The sequence below is a fragment of the Oryctolagus cuniculus genome, chromosome 8 (genome assembly GCF_051225735.1).
Source record: "Oryctolagus cuniculus isolate XC-2025 breed Fujian yellow rabbit chromosome 8, ASM5122573v1, whole genome shotgun sequence".
NCBI classification, from domain to species: Eukaryota; Metazoa; Chordata; class Mammalia; order Lagomorpha; family Leporidae; genus Oryctolagus; species Oryctolagus cuniculus.
Genome location: NC_142874.1, coordinates 148,580,429 through 148,599,782, shown reverse-complemented (window position 1 = coordinate 148,599,782; position 19,354 = coordinate 148,580,429). Strand labels below are relative to the sequence as shown.

The following is a 19,354-nucleotide window of genomic DNA, read 5'->3' as shown; positions in this document are numbered from 1 at the left end:
ATGAAGATCTAGTTTTTTGAAAAATAAAATAAAATTGGCTCGACTAACAAAAAAAAAGGCAAAGATCCAAGTCAATAAAATTACAGATGAAAATGGAAATTTAATGACACCACAGAAATAAAAAGAATCATTATGAATTACTACACAGAGCTATGTGCCAACAAAATGGAAACTCTAGAAGCAATTGACAGATTCCTGGACACAACCTACAAAATTGAGTCATGAAGACATAAAAGAAAACCTAAACAAACCCATAATCAATACAGAGATTGAATCACTAAAAAAAGATGCTCCAAGGAAAAGCTCAGGACTGGATGGCTTCACTGCTGAATTCTACTAGCCATACGAAGAAGAATTTTTCTAAAACACACAAATATAAAGAGAAATAAAATGTAATTTTAAAGGAAAAAAAATAAGAACTAACTCCAATTCTTCTCAAGCTGTTCAAACAATTCGAAGGGAGGGAATCCTCCCAAACTCCTTCTATGAAGCCAGCATCTCCTTAATTCCTAAACCTGAAAACGATACAACAGAGAAAGAGAATTACAGACCAATTTCCCTGATGAATATACATGCAAAAATTCAACAAAATATTAGCCAATTGACCCAGCAACAGATCAAAAAGAATATTCACCCGTACCAAGTCAAATTTATCCCTGGTATGCAGGGATGGCTCAATATTTGCAAATCAATGTGGTACATCACATTAGCAAACTGAAGAATAGAAATCATATGATTATCTAAATAGATGCAGAAAGAGAGGGCAGCGCTGTAGCGCAGTGGGTTAACACCCTGGCCTGAAGAGCTGGCATCCCATATGGGCGCCAGTTCAAGTCTCGGCTGCTCCACTTCCAATCCAGCTCTCTGCTATGGCCTGGGAAGGCAGTAGATGATGACAAGTCCTTGGGCCCCTGCACCTGCATGGGAGACCCAGAAGAGACTCCTGGCTCCTGGCTTCGGATTGGTGCAGCTCTGGCCATTGCGGCCAACTGGGGAGTAAACCATCAGTTGGAAGACACCTCTCTCTCTCTCTCTCTCTCTCTCTCTCTCTCTCTCTCTCTCCTCTCTCTCTCCTCTCTCTCTCTCTCTCTCTCTGCCTTCTCTTCTGTGTAACTCAAATAAATAAATAAATCTTAAAAAATAGATGCAGAAAGAGCATTTGATAAAATACAATACCCCTTCATGAAGAAAACCTTAAACAAATTGGATATAGAAGGAACATTCCTCAACACAATCAAGGAAATTTATGACAAACCCACAGCCAGCATCCTATTGAATGGGGAAAAGTTGGAAGTATTCCCACTGAGCCTGAGATCTAGAACCAGACAAGGATAGCTACAGAAAATATTAATTACCTTGGAATACAGTTAACCAAAAAGGTGGAAGATCTCTACTATGAAAATTATAAGCCATTAAAGAAAGAAATAGAAGATGAGAACAAAACGGAAAAATCTTCCATGTTCATGGATTGAAAGACTCATATCATAAAAACGTCCATACTACTGAAAGCAATTTACAGACCCAGTGCAATCCCAATCAAAATAGCAAAGGCATCCTTCTCAGATCTAGAAAAAAAAAACGATGTTGAAATTCATATGGAAACATAGGAGCCTCGAATAACTAAAGCAATCTTACACAACACCACCAAAGCCTGAGGCAACACAAATTGAGATTTCAAGACATACTTCAGGGCAGTTATTATCAAAACAGCCTGTACTGGCACAACAATAGATATGTAGACTAATGGAACAGAATAGAAACTCCAGGAATCAACCCACACATCTACAACAAACTTACCTTTGACAAAGGAGCCAAAATTAATCTCTGGAGCAAGGACAGTCTGTTCAACAAACGGTGCTGGGAAAGCTGGATCTCCACATGCAGAAGTAGGAAGCAAGACCCCTACCTCACACCTTATGCAAAAATCAACTCAAAATGGATCAAGGTTCTAAATCTTTGAAATTACACCATTAACTACTAAAAGAGAACATTGGGGAAACTCTGCAAGACACTGTCACAGGCAAAGACTTCTTGGAAAAGACCCCAGAGGTACAGGCAATCAAAGTCAAAGTTGACAAATGGGATTACATCAAACTGAGACGCTTCTGTACTGCAAAAGAAACACCCCAGCAAAATGAAGAGGCAACAGACATAATGAGAAAGATTATTTGCAAACTATGCAACTCACAAAGGACGAAAAACCAGAATACACAAAGAGATCATGAAACTCAACAACAAAACAACCCAGTAAGAAATGGGCAAAGGCATTTTTCAAAAGAGGAAATCCAAATGGCCAACAGACACATGAAAAAATGTTCAGGATTATAGCGGTCAGGGAACTTCAAGTCAAAACCACAATGAGTTTTCACATCACACCAGTTAGAATGACTCTCATACAGAAATCAACAACAGGTGCTAGTGAGGATGCAGGGAAAAAGTTACCGTAATTCACTGTTGGTGGGAATGTAAACTGGTTTAGCCACTGTGGAAGACAGTAAGAGACACCTCAGAAATCTGAATACAGACCTACCATATGACCCAGCCATCCCACTCTGGGAATCTACCCAAGGGAAATGAAATCAGCATATGAAAATTATCTGTACCCCATGTTTATTGCAGCTCAATTCACAGTAGCTAAGATATGGAATCAACCCAGATGTCCATCAAATAATGACCAGATAAATTATGAGATATGTACACTAAGGAGTACTACTCTGCTGTAAAAAATGAAGTCCTGTCTTTCGCAACAAAATGGATGCAACTGGAAACCATTATACTTAGTGAAATAAGCCAGACCCCAAAAGGACAAATAACTCACGTTTTTCCTGATCTGTAGTAACTAACAGATAACCTAAAAGGTAATCAAATCTATAGGCATTAAATGGACATTCTGAGCTTTGATGTTCACAGCACTTGTCGCCACAAGTGGGACAGTGGGATTTTTTTCTTCATACTATTTGTTGAACTCCTTACTGAGTATAGGGTTGATCTTATGAGTATAAAGTAAACTGAAAAGGAAATCATTGCAAAAATTAAGAGGAGGGAATGGGAGAGGGGGAGGAGAAAGGGTGGAGTGAGGGCGGGAGGGAGGGTAGGGTGAGGAATATCACTGTGTTGCTAAATCCCTATACATGAAAGACATGAAATTTGTAAATAAAATTTTCTTTAAAATAAAATTTTCCTTGGGGCCGGTGCTGTGGCACAGCGGGTTAACACCCTGGCCTGAGGCGCCGGCATCCCATATGGGCGCCGGTTCCGGTTCCGGTCCCGGCCCCGGCTGCTCCTCTTCTGATCCAGCTCTCTGCTATGGCCTGGGATAGCAGTGGAAGACGGCCCAAGTCCTCGGGCCCCTGCACCCACATGCGAGCCCCAGAATAAGCGAGTCCAGGCCCAGCAGCGCCCAGGGAATGAAACCACACAGAAGCATCATGGCACCTGGCCACCAGTTGCTATGGTAAAAGGATTCCATGTCTCAGTGCATGGTGCAGATCTGAGTTCTCATCCTGTACGGTGAGGCTCAGGACTTTCTGTTCCAGGTTATAGCCTCACCTAAGAGGATCAGGCTGTGTCTGTCCATCTCACTGAAGTGAGTGTGGCTCATTTCACTCGGCCCAGTGTCCCAGGTGAAACCACATGAAGAGATGACTGGTTGTCTTTTTAATGCCGATTAATATTACATTATATGCATGTGCCACCTTTTTATAAAGATTTATTTATTTGAAAAGGAAGAGTTGGAGGAGAGGGAGAGGGAAGGAAGGAGAGAAAGAGGGAAGGAGAGAGAGAAGGAGAGGAGGAGGGAAGAAGAGAGAGGAGGAGAGGAGGAGGGAAGAATGGAGGAGGGGAGAGAGGGAGAGGGAGAGCTCTTCCACCTGCTGGTTCACTCCTCGAATGGTCACAACAGTCAGGGCTGGGCCAGACTGAAGCCAGGAGCTCTATCTGGGTCTCCCACATAGGCGCAGGGGCACAAGCACTTGGACTTTCCTCCACTGCTTTCCCAGGCACATTAGCAGAGACCCAGATCAGAAGTGGAGCAGCTGAGATCCAAACTAGTACCTGCATGGGACGCCAGCACGGCAGGCAGCAGCTTAACCCACTGTACCAAGGCACATGCCCCATGCACTATGCCCTCATTACTGACGCACCCATGAGCATGAAGACTGCTCCCACCCCTTGGCTGCTATGAAGACGCTGCAGGACTCCGAGTCTGCCTTCAGTTCTGTGGCCTCTGCCCAGCGCATGGACACGGATCCCATGAGATTGCCTGAGGGACTGCTGCCATTTCCCACTGTGGCTGCTTCACGCTACACTCCCACCAGCAGTGCAAGAGTGTCCCTGCTTTCCACACCCTCTTCCATGCTGGTCGTCTCCTGGGCTGTGCTAGTGGGCACACTCATGGACCAGAGAGGACGTGTGCTACCCTGGGGAGGGTAAAGTTGGGCCTCTTTCCCTCTCCTCTGTCCACAGTGTTCTGTGCCTCCATCCAGGTGGCCAGGTGGGCGCTCCCTCCAGCACACACCTGGGAGAGACTTACCCCGCCTCAGAGGGCGTGCACCCCAGTGCTCTGCTCACGGCTTCCTCGGCTGCACAGCAGTAGCTAACGGTGATACCGTCACATTTGCCTGGGCTTCGGTGTCACAGCCAATAAGTCACTGCCAACTCCAGTGTCCTGAGCTTCCCCCTGGCTTCTAGCTTTATGGTTTCAGGTCATCAGTCCCTAAGCCAAGGGCCCAACGTTGTCCTGTGCTCCTTGGGGATCAGTTTCCCCAATATCACTGGTTAGAGATACTGTCCATCCCTACTGCGTGACACGCCCCTCCACAGAGAGCCCCCCTACCCACTGCCCCTACTGTGTGACAGGTGCCTCCTCAGAGAGCCCTCCTATCCACTGTCCCTACTGTGTAACAGGTGCCTCCTCAGAGAGCCCCCCTACCCACTGCCCCTCCTGTGTGACAGGCCCCTCCCCAGTCTCTAGGGCTGGTTCTGTGTCAGTCCCGTGTGACTCTGTCAAGTTTTCAAGTTGGGAAGCAGGAGGCCTCCACTTTTGCTTTTCTTTTTTTTTTTTTTTTTTTTTTTTTTTTTTTGACAGGCAGAGTGGACAGTGAGAGAGAGAGACAGAGAGAAAGGTCTTCCTTTGCCGTTGGTTCACCCTCCAATGGCCGCCGCAGCCGGCGCGCTGCGGCCGGCGCACCGCGCTGATCCGATGGCAGGAGCCAGGAACCAGGTGCTTTTCCTGGTCTCCCATGGGGTGCAGGGCCCAAGCACCTGGGCCATCCTCCACTGCACTCCCTGGCCACAGCAGAGGGCTGGCCTGGAAGAGGGGCAACCGGGACAGAATCCGGCGCCCCGACCGGGACTAGAACCCGGTGTGCCGGCGCCGCTAGGCGGAGGATTAGCCTAGTGAGCCGCGGCGCCGGCCCCACTTTTGCTTTTCTTCCTCAAGATTTTTCTGGCTGTGGAGCCCTTTGAGGTTCCACATAAATTTTAGAGTGTTTTTCCTACTACTGCAAAAAACTGCATTGGGCTTTCTATAGGAATTACATTCAGTCTGTCGGTTGCTTTGGGTAATATGGTCACCTTAACTCCATTAAGTCTTCTCATCCATGTACATGAGATTTCTTTCCATTTGTGTCTTAATTTCTTCCAGCAATATTTAGAGTTTTCAGTGTGCAAGACTTCCACTTCCTTGGCTAAGCTTATTTCTAAGCATTTTATTCTTTTTGACACTGTTGTAAGTGGAATTGTTTTTTAATTTCCTTTTCAGATTGTTCATTGTTAGTGCACAGAAATACATTTTGGCCCAGAGATTTTTGTATTCTGGAATTTTATGGAATTTGTTTTGTGAAATCTGTTTTATGGAATTTATTATATGGAATTTGTCGCAACTTTATTCTGTGGCATCTTTGGGGTTTTCTAAGACCACAGGCTCCATTATCCCAGTGTGGCTGTTTCTCCCTACAAGTTGTCAGTGTCCACTCCAGGCATCTGTGTGCTGTGCGGCTGGGAGGTCTGTCACCGCTGCTTCTGCCTGCCGAACCGACCCTTGCACAGCATGTGTCTTTCCATGTCTTGTGAAAGTTCTCCACCTCTGTCTGACGCCAGCAGTCACCAGGCTTTCTCTGGACGGAAAGCAGGGGACATCCTTTTCATGAATTATCTTTTACTATATTTTAATGTTTATCCTATGTGTGTCCTTTCATCTAAAGTAACTTAGGAATAGCATATAATTGGATCTCATTTTTTCAAATTTATTTTTATTGATGCCACTTATTTGAAGGGCAAACAGACAGGTTCAGAGATCAGCCATCCACTAGTTCATTCCCCACAAGCCTGCATCAGCTGGGGCTGGGCCAGGACAAATGCAGGAGCTGAGAAGGTTGCAGAGAGCTGAGTACTTGAGCCATCAACTACGGCCTCTCCAGGTGTGCATCGGCATGACGGACACAGGAGAGGGGCCAGGTCTCAGACCCCAGCCCTCTGATGGGGGACACAGGCATTGGCAACGCCAGCTTAGCCACCGAGCCAGACGCCTGCCCAGGGCTCCTTCCTTAAATCCATCCACCGTGGTGTCTTTCAACTGTGGAGTCCCACCCCAACATTCGGATGATGCTGCCTCGCTCTCCGTGGTCTGGTCTTGTACTGATTCTGTTCCTCCTTTGCTCCCTTCCTCTGTTTCATCGTTGTTTCCTTTTTTCTAACATTTCAATTCCTTTCTCATTTTCTTTTGTGCATCTTCTCCAGGGACCTTCCTTGTGGTCACCCCTGAGACTACACAAAACACCTTCTACTTAAAAAAATTGTCTGTTTTAAATGAGTAATTTACTCCGTGCCTCCACATTCCACCCTTTGTGTTGATGTCACAAATTATATATTTTATCCCTGAATACAGTCACTCTTTTACTTTCACCTTTTAAAATATTTATCTATTTATTTGAAAGAGTTAGAGACACAGAGAGAAAGAGATCTTCCATCCACTGATTCACTCCCCAACTGGCTGCTGGGTCAGGCTGAAGCCAGAAGCTGGGAGCTTTATCCTGTTCTCCCACGAGGGTCCAGGGGCCCAAGCACTTGGGCCTTCTGCAGCTCTTCCCAGGCCATTTGCAGGGAGCTGGATCAGAAGTGGAGCAGCCGGACTCAAACCAGCACCCACAGGGACACCGGTGTTGCAGGTGGTAGCTTTACCTGCTATGCCACAGCACTGGCCCCAGCATATTTCACCTTTTAAGAGCTGTACTAGAACTAACAGTGGTTTACTGGTGTCACAGGTGGTATTACAGGATCCTGTGTTCACCTGTATTGGAAGGTTCCAGGTTGGTCTTGCCCACGTTGCTGTGCACATCCTCCCAGTGTTTCTCACGAGGCAGGTGGTACATATGGACATCCTCTGTCTTCATTGGGAGGTCCTTCTCTCTGCCACCTCGGGGTCCCGGCCTGCAGCCCCCACTGCTCTTGGCACTTGCACGCCTCTGCTGGGAGACGGCTGCAGCTCTTGGGTGGGGGACAGCCTGTCCGGCTGTAGGCTTTTTGGCTTCATCCTTGCTGGAGCCCTCTGGACTTCTTGGAATGGTGCCCAGCTCCTTTGGGGCTAAGCTCGTCCTTCCTCCCTCCTCCTTCCGGGATTGGTCCACTGCATGTGTATGTGAGTCCATAAGCTTTCTCCCTTGTATGTACTCCTCCTCTGACGTGACCACTTCAAACCCGTGAATTTCACGCACTCTCTTCTCCCTCGACTGAGCTTTTCCTTCCCCAGATGGTGTTTGGTTCTTTCCACCGTTTGTCTGTTGGTGCACCCTGTTTCTGATTTCACTTGGCCGACCTGTCTGTCGTGTGTGTCACCCTGCACTCCAAGGTGATCGTTTGAAATCCCGCGAGTCCCGGGTCTGGGGAGCGACTCTGGGGTGGTGTCTGCTCCGTGCCTCCCAGTCACACAGGCTGGCCGGTGTCTGCTCAGCTGCTCGTGATCTCGGCACTGCTCTGGGATTTGCTGTGATGCTGCAGGTTGTCTGGCACTGCAACAATCTGCTGAGCTCTCTGTCAGGGCCCCCAGGCCCCAGCCCAGCCTCAGGGAAGAGTTAGGAGAGGAGGGCTCCTCCTGATGAGCCCAGCTGTGCCTACCTCCATCTAGGGCACCACCATGGCGCTGGTGCTCTGATTCTCCTTCTCTGGTCAGGAGAGGCAGAGCCCCGTCAATCGGGCAGTGCCCAGAAGGCTAGGATACCACCGTGGCCCCGGCTCCCAGGCTGCCCTGGCTCGTGCTTGCCTGGGTGCTCAGACTTCTCAGCTGGTTGGTTCTCCGCACTCACAGCTGTTGTTCGCCCGGCCCACGTGGGAGCGAGGCCTGGGCCTCCCCTCCCACCACCTTGTATCTCACACCCCAGGTAAAGACGTGGGCACCTGGCTGCAGCTGGCATCTGATGTGCATGCGTCTGGTGGGACGGGACCTTAGTCCGTGGGGTCTGTGCTAATTCTCAGCAGTGGGCCCAGACCTGAGCTCAACTGCAGGATACTGGTTGGCACTGGGGTTTGGGTGGTATCAGAAACACATAGGGACATACAGTTTTCCCTGTGACAAAATGAGAAGTTTTATGTTTCTAAGAACACCTCACTACATGAGACAATACATGTGTGAGTTATACTATGGGGAAGCCTGCAGTTGTTTTTAAAACCACCACCAATATGAAACAGCTTTGTTTTCAGAAAGGGTTACACATCTGTGCTCGGTCGCAGCCAGAGCCCTGCAAGGGACTAGGAGGTCTAAGTGGTGACACAAACGCACCAGTAGGCCCCATGGCACTGGGGAGGGGGGACAGACACACCTGCAGGCTCATGGCTGGGGGAGGGGTGACACAGAAGCACCTGCAGGCCCCACAGTGGGAGGTGAAACAGACGCACCTGCAGGCCCCATGGTGGGGATGCGGGTACAACAAACCCCATGTGCCTGTGGCCTCTCTGCTCTGCCAGGGTTGAGATACACATGCGACCACACAGCTCTTAATGCCGGCTCCTCAATGCACGGTCGTCACTCATTTCCTCCCGGAAGGAGATAACAGATCTGATGAGACAATTTATGTGCAAGCACTTGGAGCTACACTTATAATGCACATTTGTTAACAAAATGGAAGCTCACAGGTGGGTGTGGCGCAGCAGGGGAGACGCTGGGTGAGACACCTGCACCAGAAACTGCAGGCCTGGGTTCAAGGCCCTGCTCTGCTCCCTGTGAACGCACACCCGGGCATCACCTGGCAGCAGGTGATGGCTTCAGTGCTGGATTTCTGCACCCAAGTGAAGACACAGACCCACCTAGCCCCAGCTTCTGCAGGCATTTGGAGAGTGAACCAGCGGACAATAGATCTTTGTCTCTCTCTCCATCTTTCTGCCTTTCAAATAAAAATGGGAAAGTGTAAATAAAACCATATGGAAGCTCAGGAAGAAGGCGGATGAGCTCCAAGCTGCTTGCTTCTGTGTCGCTCCCCCTCTTCGTGGAGGAACGACACAGGACCCTGCGCTGTTCTTTCGTCTGCTCGGCCCTCCCCGGGTTTGCTGCTGGTTCTTCCCGGGTTGGCTACTATCCCTTCCACCTCCGTGGAAGGGCAGTTCCCCCTGGCCACATTCCCCACTTCCGCAGGGGAGCGGCACACCGCCGGCCGGCTTTCTGGGGGCTGCACAGGCGTTCCTTCAGATGTTCCCCTTAGATGTTCCCCATAGATGTTCCCGATGCATGCCGTCTCTCTCCTCCTTTATAGTCCTCCTCCGCCAATCCTAACTCGGCTGCCCACACGCCGAGTACGCCGCTCTCCAATCAGGAGCAAGTCCTACAGTTTATTGGTTGAACTGGAGGCAGCTGTGCGGAAGCTGTTTACTTCTCTCCCAGCACCATATTGTGGGAGAGCAGATGCATAGAATAAGTCTTAATTCCAGTAACTCAGTCTAGTCCGGTTTGCTCCCCACACTTCTGGGCCTAGCAATGGAGACTTCCCACTGTGCCTTTATCAATGCTCCGAACACACCAACCCTGGAACCCCTCATTAATTCCTTTAGATAAAAAAATAAGAATTTGGAAATAGTTTTAGAGAGCATCCTACACGGACCACAGCTCATACCGTGAGGGCAATGATGATACGGCAGAGACCACAGATCCACAGCTGGGCTCCATGTCACATCACAGTCACCAGCCGCCCCTCACCTCCCCAGTGTAAGAGGAAGCATGGCAGCTGCCCCAAACCCTCCCAGTGACAGGGGCAACGCCAGCTGAGGCCTTCTCACCCACGGCCTCCTGGCCTTGCCTCACGATTCATTACACTGAACTCACGGCCAGCAGCCAGGACAGGTCTGACGTGAGTCATCGTCAACTGTGCTCGGAGACACAGGACAACAGCAAGCCAGCATTCGGAATGCGGAACCTCCAAAAGAGGGCACGGAAGTGGGGAAACAGCACTTGAGCCGTGCAGCTGGCCAGGGCTCAGCTCTCCAGTGAGAGAGCACAGGAGGACTGTACCTAAATGGTAAGCAAGTAGCTGAATCTGCAAAACCAGATCCCCCAAGTAATGGAGTCCCTTAGTGAGGTCTGCCACAGCATGCTCCCAGCACACAGCAGGGTCACTGGCTGCATGGCCACCTCCCAGCCAACACACACCCAGTCACCAGCAGCGGCTCGGGGCAGGCGTGCGGTTTTGTGCCCAAGACACCGGCTGAGCTCCTCGGCTCCAGCTCCTGCCGGACTCTACCTTCCTGACAACGCAGACCCCAGGAGGCAGCCGGACCACCCCTACAGGCTGCTGGGGAGAGAGCCAGTGGACCCTGGGGGTAGCCGCTCTTCCTCTCAAACAACACTGTCTTACAAAAGTAACTGTTGGGTAAACCTTCATCCACTGTGCAGGCAAGGAAGCAGTCAGAAGGGCTCCACCCGGTCTCCAAGGCTGGAGCTGAGGCAGCATTTGCAAAGACTGTCTCCCATCCACAAGGTTATAAAGCTAAACTGCAGCTCGCTTTCTTCAGTAAACATCTGTTAACATCTTGAACCCCTGGAGCCCCTTCTCCACCTTGGTCCAGGGCCTCCCCCTGGGCCCTGTGTGCACTGCTGTCCAGCCCCCTGGCCACACCCATGCTGTTTCCTGGTGTTAGCAGAGGCTGCAGTCCCTCAAAGCCAAGGTGAGAAACGGCCAAAGCAGACGCACAGCACCAACACACCCGGCTCCACACGGCGCAGACAGCAAGACCCACGACCACTGTGCACGGCGGCTCCTGTGGGGTGTGGATCCCCTGGAGCCCCCACATAGGCCCCACTCCACCAGAGGGCAATGCCGTGACCTCCCCCTCACTGTGGGCCCCACCTCACAGGCACAGGTTGGAGCCCGGGCCCTAGCCCAGCAAGCCAGGGTTCAGCCTGAGTGACACGGGAGAACCCACAGGGTCTGACACACGCTGAGCGAGAGGGGCAACTCTGGGTCATGCACCGGGTCCTCCAGCGAGGACCGCCCAGGCGACTCTCAGCCATTCTTCTTAAACTCACTTCAGCATCTCACACCGGCACTCCAGGTGAGCAGGACAGAGCAGGATGCCAGGCCCTCACCGGCCACAACAGCAGCACACGGCATGGCCTTGGAATCCCCGCAGCCCACTCCTCCAGGGGCCCGGAATCTGGGAGAGATTCTAGGACTCTGCTCTTTGGCCTGAAACAGGGCCAGTGGGACTGAACTGTTATTTTTCAATTTAAAAACAAATACTCAATTTTGTTTATTGGAAAACTCTCAAATTTGTGTTATTTCTGTTTTGTGAGAGGCGGGGACACAGACAGACAGAGATGTCCCAGCACACGTTTTTCACTCCACAAACGCCCAGGACGGGCCAGGCTGAAGCCAGACACTTAACTGTGGATGCACCAGGTGGGTGCCAGGGACCTGGCCACGTCAGCCCTCACTGCCACCCTCCAGGGTGCGCACAGGCAGGAAGCTGGAGGCACAGAAGAGCTGGGACTGCAACTGGGGACCAGGGACACGGAACACGGCATCCCATACCGGGTCCAAGTGCACCCCCAATTCCTGCCGCTGGGAAACGTCTCACAGTGCACAGAGCAACTGGGATGGACCAGTCTGCTTCCTCAACTGCAAACTCACACCAGCCAACGCTGGCCAAGCACTGCTGAGGAAAATCCCGCAAGCACAAGAACATGATGGTGGCACACACGGAGCACGCCCCAGCGAGCTCACCCCACTCAGGTCACATCACCAATTCCACCTTAAACACTGTGGATGTTCCAGCACAGCTCCTAGAAACCCTGCACGACCCACGACATGTCCATTGCTGTCCTGTCTGGGCTCCCCAACCTTCCTTAGGCCCGGGAGCTGGACAGAGGGAGGAGGCCCTGTACCCAGAGAGCTGGACAGAGGGAAGAGACCTCACATCAGAGAGCTAGACAGAGGGAGGAGGCATCACACCCAGGGAGCTGGACAGAGGGAGGAGGCCTCACCCCCAGGGAGCTGGACAGAGGGAGGAGGCCTCACACCAGAGAGCTGGACACAGAGAGGAGGCCTCACATCAGAGAGCTAGACAGAGGGAGGAGGCCTCACACCCAGTGTGCTGCAGAGGGAGGAGGCCTCACACCCAGGGTGCTACAGAGGGAGGAGGCCTCACACTCAGTGTGGTGGACAGAGGGAGGAGGCTTCACCCCCAGGGAGCTGGACAGAGGGAGGAGGCCTCACCCCCAGGGAGCTGGACAGAGGGAGGAGGCCCACTCCTGCTCTCTTAGAGTCTCTTTCCCCAGAACTCACCCACCCAGATTTGACGGAGCTCATTCAGTATCTACAGCTGTGACGCGCGTCTCTAAGACCTTGGTACAAAGGAGTACGTGTCTCCAGCCACAAATCTGAATGTAGCCACAAACCGGACCTGCCACGGCTGCAGAGCCACTCGCTCTCCCAGGTGCAGTCACAGGCCCTTCAGCCACATGTCACACACCAGCACAGGGGTTGTCACCAGGTGACAGGGGGCCTGGGCCCCCTGGGCCTCCTCTGCCTGCCCCCTGAGCACCTGCAGGCCTCAGCCTGGGCCCAGGGACCCCACACTGACACAGATCAAGTCCTTTCTCACCGGACGTCGACCAGACCTCAGAGAGACAGGTGCGCTCTACGCACACCTCCACAGGGACGTCCACCATCACCGGGGGCCAGGGGGTAAAGCAGCCGACGAGAGCTGCTCACCACTGCAGCTCATCCCACAGCCCTGCTTTCTTCCTGCCACACAGGTTTTCCAGAGAAAGCTGGGGGAGGGGGCTCGGCTTTATCCGTCACTCTGTCCTGGCCTACAGGAAGGGCCCTCCACACACTGCTCCTCTTCCAGCCAGGGTGACCACACAAGACCCCGGGACGACCTGTGCCCTTGAGATGCTCGGCCACAGTCCAACCCTTGCTTCCCTTCCCAGCTCCATGGGGAAGGTTCTGGGCTGGCAAACACTGTGTGTGTCTGTGAGTGTGTCATCTGTGTGCATGTCATCTGGGTGTGTGTTGTGTTTGCATGTTGTGTGTACATGTGTCATGTGCATGTTTCGTGTGTGCATGTGTGTCATGTGTTGCATTGTTGTGTGTGCATGTGCCTTGTGTGTGTGTGTGTGTGTGTGGGCTGGCAGACTTTTTAAACCCATTTCCCAGCAGAGTTACAAGGGGAGGGGGGAGGGCCCACAGCCAGGCTCCTCCAGATGCCCAGCACAATCTTGCCACAGGCAGGTCAGTGGCTGGGACACAGGTCAGCGTCAGAGGATTCTCACCAAACCAACTCAGCAGGATTTCTGGGAAGACTGGGCTAGGCAGGCAAAGGCGCCGACCCACCCATCACCTCGAGGCCTTACCCGGCTGCCCTCCTGCCTCATGACTCGTCCCCTCCCGCGGCAAGCAGTGGCGCTGACCAGAGTCAGGGCTGCAGCAGCACCGGGGGCACCAGGCTGCTCTCCCCTCCCAAAGCCTGGCTGGGCCAGCTGTGCCGGGCAAGGCCAGCAGAAACCAAGGCCCAGGCACTTCCATGGAAGCACAGCGATGCCAGAACATGGCTGTATCCTACAGTCAATAACATGACACACATCTGAGCCACACACTAAGGCACCACCTTCCCCATCGGGGGTAGCCTTCCTCAAGAACCGCACGAGACACCGCAGGAAAGACGGCTCCCACCTGCTGCTGCTCCTCTACCTGCAGGCGGCCCCCTGACGCCACAGCCGTGGTCTGGAATGGAACCAGAGATGTGAGCCCCCAAAGGTCACCCCAGGAGACCAGCCTTGTAAACAGAATGCACCCCTGCTCCTGCCACAAGGGGATGGCGCATGAGGTGGTGGGGGCTGCAGGGGCATGGGGAGGCCCGGGCGGAGGTCCCTAAGCATGAGGAAGAGCCAGAGGTCTCTCTCCTCCACAAGGCTGGCTGCAGGAACCGAGTCCAACCGTCACTTTCTGCATCAGCGTGTACCCTGGCTTCTATTTTTGAGGGAAGTAATGAGAGCAGTAGCGGAATGTCCGCTCTGGAGGCAGGGTGGGGGGGACAGGATGGAGGCACAAAGGCCTCGCTCTGTCTGGAGGCCCAGCTCTTCCTGTGCACCATCCATCACGCAGGCCAGGACGTGGCACGCTGGTTTTCTGCACTCGGGAGCACAGAGCAGGGGCCAGCGTGGACGGTCACACCCTGGACCCTGCCCTGCACCAAGTCTGACTGAAACAGTCCTTGAGTTCCTTCCTTCCTTCCTTGTTTCCACAAGCCCCGAGAACACGTCCCAGCCTCTCAGCAGGAACACAGGCCAGCAGCTCAAGGCCATACTCTGAGGCTGGTGCCTGGCTGACGACCCGACCACACGGTCAGTGCGCCGCCCCTCCCGCTGTCTGCACAGAACACGGGGGCAGAGGAAAGGGCTGGGCAATCCCAGGGCCCGTGGGGAGAGGCCCAGCTCCACAGCCTTTGGTGCATCCACGAAACTGCACGGACGCCACACGGTCTCAAAGCCCATCTTTTCTCCTCAGCTGGCCAAGCTCAGACAGGAAGCACCTCACGGAGGAACAATTCCAGGCCCCACGTGGGGGATGTGAAAGCAGAAGCCAGTGTACAAACACAGGAGAGGCACACACAAGACACACACACAACACAGACACGCACATACGATGCATACATGCACACATGACATGCAGAAGCACACACAACACATGCTTGCACACATGTGACACACTTGTGTGACACACATGACACATGCATGCGACATGTACACGGCACAATGACACACGACTTGCGCACACAACAGATGTACACACATGACATTCAACACATGCACACATGACACATACACATGGCACATGCACACACACGACACTCAGCATCCCCAACGGCAAGGGGACAGGCGAGAGTCTAACACGTGAGCAGCAGTGAGCAACACTTCGCTGTCGGCACTGGGGTTTTGCTTTCAGCAGCCATCAGACTCATGAGAGCTTCTCTCTGCTCTAGCGCTGTGCCTTCACGCCAGATGGGTGTGAGCGCACAATCCCACTCCACAGCCTTACCCCTTGTCTCCCGAGGGCGGCCCTGAACCCCAAGGAGCCAGTTCCTCCTTAGAAGGCAGCAAGATGTGACACGGTGGGCTGCTTTCTCCGTCACTGCTGGGACAGCCACCTTCTGTGTCAGTGTGCCTGGGACGCAGTCCTGCCAACACCCTCAGGTCCAGCTCCCTGCTAACACCTAGGAGGCAGCAGGTGATGGCTGCTGCAGGCACTGAGGGAGTGAATCAGCAGACGGACGGACGCACTGGCCCTGGCACTGGCACACACTCTCTTTTTCTCCCTCTCCGTCTCCCCTCTTCCCCTTTCATGGTAGACTTGTTCTGAATGTTAAAATCTAATTCCAGAAGTTAGCTCTGAGAAACAAATCAACTCTCATGAAGAAACTGAGAGCATGACTAAGTGTCACAGGGTCTTTCAACACGTCAGGCACCGCTCAGACGCAGGCCACCCGAGCGGGAGACTCTGCCAGGAGAAGCTGGCCAGGCGCCTGTGACAGAGGTTGTTACAGAGAGCCGCTACAAGCACAGGAAAACAAACCTGACAGTGGGGCAGGAGAGGGACGGGGACAGAGATGGCCAGCAAACCCAGCCGCACCCTCGGGGACATAAAGCACCCCGCAGGCGCCTGCACTCAAAGGAAGCGTTACAGAGAGGGAGAGACAGAGCTCTTCCACCTGCTGGTTCTCTCCCCAGATGGCTGTGATGGCCAGTGCTGGGCCAGGCCGCAGCCAGGAGCTTCATCGGGGTCTCCTGTGTGGGTGCAGGGGCCCAAGCTCTTGGGCCATCTTCCATTGCTTTCCCAGGCCATTAGCAGGGAGCTGGATCAGAAGTGCAGCAGGGGCCGGCACTGTGGTGTAGTGGGCTAAGCCTCTGCCTGCAGTGCCCACATCCCATACAGGCGCCGCTTCAAGTCCTGGCTGCTCCTCTTCCAATCCAGCTCTCTGCTATGGCCTGGGAAGGCAGAAGAAGATGGCCCAAGGGCGTGGGCCCCTGCACCCACATGAAGACTCATGGGAGTTCCAGGCTCCACCACTGCAGCCATCTGGGGAGTGAACCAGTGGACAGAAGATTTCTCTCTTTCCTTTTGCCTTTCAAATAAATAAAATGAATCTTCAAAAAATAGCTGACAGTTGTGTCAACAGAGACTAAGGGATGCCACTTACATAGGCGCTAGGGGAGGGGCACGGGTCTCCCACTCCCTCGTGCTAGAAATACTTTACAATAACAGCTTAGGGCCCGTGGCTCTGATGGAGGCCTCTGCGGGCAACTTCCCTGGGCCGGGCCTGCAGGGCGCCACAGGGTGTTGCAGGCTCCTCCAGCAGCCGCAGCTGGGGTGCAGCCTCGGCCTGACCCTAAACCTGAGACTGAAGAACGCGAGGGACGCTGCACACAGGACCCAGGGTGGCAGGTTCAGGTGGTGACCGTGCCCCGCGCGAGCTGGCAGCACCTGGAACACCCGCTCCGCACGAGGGGCTGCAACCAGGGGGCCCCGCCTGGGACGCCACAGACGCCACAGTGCTGGGGGCAGGGGGCGGCCGGGCGCTGACGTCAGCACCCGCAAACCTCAGGCCCCTCGCGCGGCTCTGTGGCCTCCGTTTCAGCGCAGGTGAAAGGGGGCAGCCCGGGAAAGAGGCGGCACGCACGGGCCCACTTGGGCCCCCGGGGTAGAAGCTGTGGACATGCCACGCACGGCCACACCTGGCCAGCGCTCAGCTCTCCGCAGAGGGCCCGGGCTTCTCCCCGGAAAGCCGAGGCTCAGGAGGAAACGCTGGGACCGCGGACGAGGGCTTCGCCGCTCCACGTCTCACCGCGCCGTCCCGGACTCCCCTGCGGGGGTCGGGGTGCGCGCAGCCAGGGCCCGCACCCCCGAGAGCACAGACCCGCGGGGAGCCCGCCGCTGCCAGGGGTCAAGGACTCAGCCTGCGCTCGGGAGCCTGGCCTCACCTGGCGCCCTCGCCCGCCTTGCCCTCCTGCCCAAGTGGCCTCACCTGCGCTCTGCCGGCCGCCCCAACAACCTGCCTGCGCGCCCCCCTCACCCGTCCGGCCCCCTCTCGAGCACCCCTCACCTGTCCGGACCCCCCCAGCGCGCCCCTCACCTACTCGCCCCCCCAGCGCGCCCCTCACCTGACCGGACCCCCCAGAACGCCCCTCACCTGATTGGACCCCCCAGAGAGCCCCTCACCCGACCGGACCCCCCCACCCCCTCACCTGACCGGACCCCCACCCCAGCGCGCTCCCCACCTGCCCGGCCCCTCCCCCCCAGCGCCCCCTCACCTGCCCGGCCCCGCACTGCATGCCCCTCACCCGACCGGACCCCCCCCACCCCCTCACCTGACCGGACCCCCACCCCAGCGCGCTCCCCACCTGCCCGGCCCCTCCCCCCCAGCGCCCCCTCACCTGCCCGGACTCCACCCGCGCGCGCCCCTCACCTGACCCCTGACCGGAACCCGCAGCGCCCCCTCACCTGCCCGGCCCCTCCCCCCCCAGCGCTCCCTCACCTGTCCGGAACCCCTCCCGCGCGCTCCCCTCACCTGCCCGGCCCCGCACTGCGTGCCCCTCACTTGACCGGACCCCCCGCGCGCGCCCCTCACCTGCGCGGGGGCGGCGGCCAGTGCGGGCGGCGGCAGCTCGGGCAGGCCGTCCTCCTCCTCCGGGGGCTCGTCCAGCAGCACCCGACCCCGGCTCAGCTTCCACATGCTCGGGCAGTGCCGGCGTCCGCGCGTCCCCGCGTCCGCGCTCCTCCTGCGCTGCGGCTCCTGCGGGATGCGGGCCCAGTCGGCCGGGCGGGGCCGCCTCTCCCCGGCCGGCCCCGCCCACCTGACCCCTCACCAGGCCCAGCCCCCCAGCCGGCCCCTCACCCGGACCAGGCCCGACCCCCAACCAGGCTCAGCCCCACCCCCGGACAGGCCCAGCCCCTCACCCGGACCAAGCCCGACCCCCAACCAGGCTCAGCCCCTCACCCGGACCAAGCCCGACCCCCAACCAGGCTCAGCCCCACCCCCGGCCAGGCCCAGCCCCTCACCTGGACCAGACCCCCTCCCTCCAGCCCCCCGCGCGGCCCGCCCCCTCTCCAGGACCAGGTCCGGCCCGCCACGCCCCGCCTGCGGTGACCCAGGGAGTACCCGCCCCCTTTCCGGAGCGACCCCCCGCCCCTCGCAGCCCTCAGGGGCGGAGGCCTCACTGTAGCCTCTCCCCAGGACCCCCTCACCCCCACCTCGCCCCGCCTGGTGGGCGTGGCCACGGGCGCCTGGCTACCATGGCAAAGCCTCAGGTCACGGAGCCGCTCAGTGCGCATGCCCGGCCCTGCAGCGGCCCCTGGGGCGCGGGGGCGGCCCCGGGCGTGGGGGTGTGGCCGGAGCGGCCCCGCGAGGCGTGGCCAGAAGGCCGAGCTCCCACCCCGCGGCCTGTGTAGGGCCTGGGCATGTGGGGCAGCAGGCGAGGGGTCCGGGCCTGCGGTTCCAAGGCCTGGACTCAGCCGCGGTGGGTGGGAGGGTGTTTGGGTGGATGGGGATGGGTGGACAGACAGGGGGAAAGATGGACAGACACGTAGCAGGTGGGCAGAGATAGGCAGACGGATGGATGGACAGAAAGATGGAAGGGTGTAAAGAGGAATGGATACATAGACAGATGGTCGGATAGATGGATAGAAAGATGGACGAACGGGTGGATAGAGCTGGATGGATGGGTAGATGGATGATGGGTGGATGGACAGATGGATGGACGGGTGGGCAGAGGAATGGATGGATGGACTCACAAATAGATGGACAAATGGGTGGACAGAGATGGAAGATGGATAGATAGACGGAGAGGTGGATGGACGTGTCGATGGACAGATGG

General features: G+C 55.5%; 1 protein-coding gene across 3 annotated transcripts in view; it reads right to left on the bottom strand.

Moving 5' to 3' along the window:
- TDRP (testis development related protein) overlaps positions 1–18,833 on the bottom strand; it is a 46,668-nt gene extending 27,835 nt beyond the window's left edge. Inside the window, exons 1-2 of one of the 3 annotated variants that reach the window (XM_051839249.3) lie at positions 18,732–18,833; positions 18,109–18,273 (exon numbers count right to left, since the gene is read on the bottom strand). In XM_051839249.3, coding sequence (XP_051695209.1) covers positions 18,109–18,273; positions 18,732–18,812 — 246 coding nt within the window. In that variant the 5' untranslated portion in view covers positions 18,813–18,833. Of the gene's footprint in view, positions 1–18,048; positions 18,274–18,731 lie in introns of all 3 variants that reach the window. The other 2 variants (XM_089302836.1, XM_051839247.3) reach the window with 2 other exon arrangements.
- Positions 18,834–19,354: the final 521 nt, after the last annotated feature.